This window comes from Terrapene carolina, unplaced genomic scaffold, assembly GCF_002925995.2.
Source record: "Terrapene carolina triunguis isolate 2854851 unplaced genomic scaffold, T_m_triunguis-2.0 Scaffold85, whole genome shotgun sequence".
Taxonomy (NCBI): Eukaryota; Metazoa; Chordata; order Testudines; family Emydidae; genus Terrapene; species Terrapene triunguis.
Genome location: NW_020664436.1, coordinates 59,552,356 through 59,558,355, shown reverse-complemented (window position 1 = coordinate 59,558,355; position 6,000 = coordinate 59,552,356). Strand labels below are relative to the sequence as shown.

At 47.1% G+C, this 6,000-nt stretch overlaps 1 protein-coding gene across 1 annotated transcript in view; it reads left to right on the top strand.

Annotated features, from left to right (window-relative positions):
* Window positions 1-2,888: 2,888 nt before the first annotated feature.
* Window positions 2,889-6,000, top strand: part of CLVS2 (clavesin 2) — a 54,526-nt gene continuing 51,414 nt past the window's right edge. The window contains exon 1 of the mRNA XM_024192605.2: window positions 2,889-3,277. Coding sequence (XP_024048373.1) covers window positions 2,889-3,277 — 389 coding nt within the window. The remainder of the gene's footprint in view (window positions 3,278-6,000) is intronic.

Sequence of the window (6,000 nt, the reverse complement as noted above, 5' to 3'; positions counted from 1 at the left end):
CCGCTCTCCCCCCGGCGGCCGGGGGGAGGGTGCCGGGGGGGAGGGCGTCCGGAGCCCTGGGGGGAGGGCGGCGAGCCCCGGCTGGGGCTCGGCTCTTCCCCCCCGGCGGCCAGAGCGCCGCGCCGCCGCCCCCCTCCAGGTGCCGCCCCAAGCACCAGCTTGGGTGCCTGGTGCCTGGAGCCGGCCCTGTCACTAAGGACTAAATCCTATTTTAAGAAGCAGAGTATTCCTTTGTAATATAATGAATTCAAAGAGGAATGGCCTGTAGTGCAAGGAAAATTGGACTTTTACTTATTTTATTTAAATGGAGGCTCTTTGCCCTTAACATTTCTGTTTTCAGGACACTCAACCAAAAAGGAGTGAGTATAACTGGAGTATAAAACCAAAAGAAACAGCCAGATAAAGAAGAAAAACAAAATTCTTACACTGCAACCAGGACTTGATTCTACAAAGATATATGCATGTGTTTAATTTTATCAATGTCAGTAATCTGAATGGATTCAAAGAGATTGCATTTTCAGGATTGAGGCCTAACATGGGATTGTTGTTTTTTGTGTGTATTCCTATACTCAAAACAGTCAAAAGAAGCAGTGTTTGAGTTGTCAGAGTGCAAACATCATCTAAATATCTTAGGAGAAAACCATGTTCAAATTCCTCAAAACCAGCCAATTTGAATTTTACTAAACTTTCCAAATACATGAAAAATCACTTTTAGGCTGAGAACAAGCTAGAATCATTCTCCACAAAGGGTCAATTGTTTCCCAAGCTGTTGTGTGTGTCTGAATTAAAGGATTTACAATTATAGGGTCACAGGGGCTGTTGTAATTTACCATAGCTGAACCCCCTTTTCCCATCTCATACACACTGCCAAGTATGTTCTCCTGGATTTCTCTTCTAAACTTTCCTGCAACAATGGCGTTTTTAATAACCCAAAGCCACCGACGTGTGGTGTTTTTTTTTTTTTTAGTATCTCAAATGCATTTAGAAGAGGTATGGTTCCTGTAGGAACTACACACTAATGAGTGTCAATATGAATCGAAATCAACAATAACTGCTAATTCCACTGCAGTTTGGCTCTTTGCACACAAAAGGGTGGGAAGGAATAGATGGGTTGGGGGAAAGGGAGGGCAGGGGGCGTTTCTCAGCTGCCGGAATATAAATATTCAATTGCAAGAGGCCTGCTGGTGGTCCAAGGAGGGGTAGGGAAGCCAGCAGGTGCCGGGTGGAACTGGGGGGAAGGGCTGGAGCGATCTGCTCTCCTCTGTGGGGGTTTTTGTCTTTATCCTGCGGACAGAAAGCAGGGGGAAGCGCTGTGCTGGGTAACAACAACGTGAGAGAGAGAGGGGCTGATCTGAGCTGGAGTCACCGGCGGCAGCCGCCTAGGGAGCCCTGATTGACGCAAACCTGCCAGCAGCCGCGCATTGAACACAAGGCAGAGCCACAGCAGCCGCACAAGAAGCCACCGGCTTGCTCCAGAACAACACAAAGGCGGCGGCGGCGGCAGCGCGGAGCCAGCGCTCTCTGCAAGGAGCATCGCCCCCGCCCGGCCCCGGCCAGACACCAGCAGGGCTGCAGACAGCACGCGCCTCGGGGAATATGAGCCCGCTGCTTCCCCTGGGCATGTCCTGGGCTCCGGGCTTGGCCACTCTGCCTCTCCTCCCAGCTGCCTAGCTCCGGGCTTGCCACCGAGAGGAGCTGCTGTTGCTGATGGATGCCGGGAGGTGCCGCATTGCCTAGGTTTTTGTTTGCCCTGCGAGCTGGCTTTCCAGCCCTTTCTTCTTGCTGCCAAGTACTGTGCGTTTTGCAAAGCGATTGAATTCCGCTGTCCGGGAGAAGGAGGAGGATGGGCTGGAGACCAGTCCCTCCAAGGCGGAGTGCAGTGTGTGGGAAGACCTGGATGAGATAAAAAAAAAATAGAGGGGGGGTGAGGGAAATACAACAACCAGCACCAGATCCTGCTGGTACCATCTGAGATCACTGTGTATGTAGGTGGGGGAGAAGGAAAAAACCCACCCCAAGCCATAGGCAGTTTTGGTTTCTGGAGTCCTTATCTGTGCTCAAGAGGATCTTTAAATATATACCAGCAAAGGAACGACATGTAGCTTTTTTTCCCTTTTCTTTTTAAATCAAAGAAAAATGCCTCTTAACCATGGCAAACGTTGGTCTTAAATAAATGGTCCTTCTTTTGGAAAGCAACCTCTACCGGGAACTCTCAGTTTGAGGAGCCACATTTATTTATTTATTATTATTCTTTCTCTAGTGACTGCAGCATCAGGGGTGAGATCACTGTTTGCATGGGGGAGGGATAAAAACCTCATCCCAAATCCAAAGGTAGTCCTTCGTCCTGCTTTTTGGACTCGCTCTCTGTGATCATGTGGCTCTTAAAAAACCACTATAACTGCAGCTTTTTATTACCCCGATAAAATGCCTACTTAACCAAGGGGGCAAACTTGGGTCTTCTGGGGGAAAGAACCCTCCCCCCTCCCTGGAAACTCTGCTGGGGATCCACTTCAGTAATTATTATTACTAGCTGTTGCTGGGCTTCTTTCCATAGTGATTTGCAGCAATAGGGTGTTCGTTTGTGGCGTGTTGTTATTGTTATACTGGCTTTTTCTCTACAGTGACTGCAGCATCAGGCAATTGGGGTTCTGGGGGAAAGGTGATTTGGGGGGTAGAAGAGGGGTATCATAAGGGACAGGAGCAACAGGGTGCTGGGGATAGGGGATATATTCTAAAAGAAGAGGAGCAGCAGGTCGTGGGGAGATTTGGGGAGGGGGTACATGCTCTAAGGGTGAGGAACAACTGCATCAGGCTTTTGGGGTTGTGTGTGGGTGCATCCTATAAGGTAGAGGAGCACAGTTAGCAGTGACAGAGGAGGGAGCAGCACTATGACTCATTTGCAGGCAGGTCTGTCCCCGGAGACGCTGGAGAAAGCCCGGCTGGAGCTGAATGAGAACCCGGATACCCTGCACCAGGACATCCAGGAGGTGCGGGACATGGTGATCACTCGGCCGGACATTGGCTTCCTCCGCACAGATGATGCCTTCATTCTGCGCTTCCTGAGAGCCAGGAAATTTCAGCACTTCGAGGCGTTCCGTCTGCTGGCCCAGTACTTTGAGTACCGGCAGCAGAACCTGGACATGTTCAAGAGCTTCAAGGCCACTGACCCCGGCATCAAGCAGGCGCTGAAGGACGGCTTCCCTGGCGGGCTGGCCAACCTTGACCACTATGGAAGGAAGATCCTGGTCCTGTTCGCTGCCAACTGGGACCAGAGCAGGTAAATACTGAGCCCAGACTCTAACACATGCCCCTTCCCACCTGGCTGAGACCCACTCACTCATTAACCCACCCACCCCCATTGGACTGAATGTCTTATGGTCCTAAATGCTCATGCTTCAGAGTTTCAGTCGGCCACCTGTCAGAATCAGGAAGGGACTCTTCCTCCCAGTGTATTCTGGGTTTTTTTGGGGTGGTGGTGGTGGTATCGTCTTCCTCGGAAGCATCAGGAGTAGCCACAGCTAGAGATGAGACTTTGGACAGGGTAGGCCAGGGCTGTGAGGTGGCACCAAGCATTCTCTCTCTCTCAGGTGCTTGGCTGACTGGTTCTTGCTCATGTGCTCAGGGTCTAACTGATCACCATATGTGGAATTTGGAAGGAATTTTCCCCCAGGTCAGATTGGTAGTGACATTGGCGGGCTTTCACCTTCTTCTGCAGTGTGTGGGTGCAGATCATTTGCCAAGATCATCTGGGTGTATCTTCCTTAATCATTTCCCTGCTATTGCAGGGGCTTGGGCACTGGTGCACCTAAGTCCCTCCTGTGGCACAGAACAGTCTGGTTTCCTTTGGACTATAAAACTTTTGGTCTGATTTTCAGTAGTTGAATTTAGTATGTAGGTGCTGGGTGTTGTTGGTGGCCTGTGATATACAGAAGGCTGAGATGATCTGGTGGTCCCTTCTGGCCTTAAACTCAATGACTATGATTGAACCCTCCCCTCACCATTGATGAAATCCAGTAGGTTACAGGATGATGGGGAGGGCAATAGGACACACCCTGCTTTACACACAGCAAGACTGGACTGCCAGTTTTATTTTGCCCTTCTTGGGAAAGCTCTGTCCACTGCTCTGTATATTCAGGGTGGGGGATAGAGACTCCTTTTCCCCTTATTGATGGATTGGACAAAGGGCATACTCCTTGATTTACATTTCTCTGCCTCTTCCCCAGCTGAAATAATGATGCATTTAAAAGAGGCAAAACAGATAATTTGTTCAACTGGCCTGACAAATATTTATTACATCTTGTCTCAGCTCCTTTTGCTTAAGCACACAATACATCTCAAGCAATGAAAGAGAGGGCAGCTTGGTAGTGCTCATTTGCATATCAGTAATACCCACAATGCGCTTCCAACTCAGGGCTAATTCCCATTTCTAAAGAGGAACTGAAAAGTCTGGGTGCACATGAAGTTCAGGCTCTGAGTACTTTTCCTCAGCCAGAGAAGGCAAGATAAGTTACTGAACCATCTAATTATGCATGTGTCAGATTGATGTTAAACACCTCTTCCCTTCACCTCTGTCATCTGTGATGCAGAGTAGGAGTCTCCTTGGTGAAATTATCAGTGAGGCAGGAGGGGTCTTTATACACGTTTTTTTGCAGCAAGATTTCAAAACTGAATGACGCTACAAGGGCCCTAAAGCTGATTGTGGTCCGTTCTGGAGTGAAGATGGCTTAGTGAGCTCATACAAGTGCTGTGTATTATTATCAAGGCCTGGTATGTGAGCAACAGGAAACGTGTTCTGTGGGGAAAACACTGGTTTAAAAATGCATCACTGGCGATGCTGTACATAATTTCCTTCTGTTATTGGGGGGGGAGAGGGGAACCACCTATAGCCTTCAAATTACAGGCAGTTTAAACATTCTTTAACTTTCAATACAGATCTATTCATGGATCCATTAGGTGTGAACTATTTACGGCCCACTCCTGCAAACTATACTCATGTGAGTAATCTCATTAAAATCACTAAGGTTACCCAAGAGAGGAAGTACTATTGATGTGTGCAAGGGTTGCAGGATTAAACACTGCCACGAAATAATAATAATAATTACATCATTATAGCTCCTTACCCTGTAAAGACAAACTCAAGCCTTTTCTTAAATAAATAAGCTGGTAATGTCCTAAAAGAGAGATCAAAATGACAGGAATAACTGCAAGGATGTGACAAGTTAGACATCTTGTTAAAATTGTACTTCTGCTATGATGAAATTCTCTCACAAATCCAGTCTGGCCTGTCTCAAGTATGATCAATTTTCTTTGTAATTGCACTATGGTAAAATAAGTGTTATGTGGAAATATGCAGAGCACTAGTTCTTAGTCAAAGTACAAAAAATAGCACTTGTTAATCACTTGTTTTTAATGTGGCAAGAGTGGGTTCATTCACCTGTATTAATAGTGAGATATGTTCTTATTTGATTTAAATTACATGAGATCAGCTGGGAGAATATTAAAAAGACAAAACATAATTACAATTTTATGGAAGTTTAACTGAACACATTATTTATATTACAGTCGTAGTGTGACGGAGGTACCCCAAATACCTAGGTACCCCAACTGAGATGGGAATCCCACTTTCCTTGCCCCAAAGAGAGAGTTATTTGTCCACAGGGACAAGACAGACAAAGGGAGGAGAACAAAGGTACAGAAAGGGGAATTGACTTGCTGAAGGTCACACAGCAGGTCAGTGGCAGATCTGGGAATAAAACGTAGATCTCCTGACTCCCAGGTGAGTACCCCATCCAAGGGACCACACTGCCTCCCCACGAATGCAGCTGACCTGATATTCAGTTAATGCCTGATACTGAGGGGTGCTGTGCACCCGTCTCTTATATTGATTAAGCCCTTACTGCTTTAACAGTACACAAACCAATGTGCTTTTTACTTATAACAAAACTCTTCAAAAGCTTCTGTTCTATCAGTGAATTCCCTGCATACTTTCTTGACTAAGTT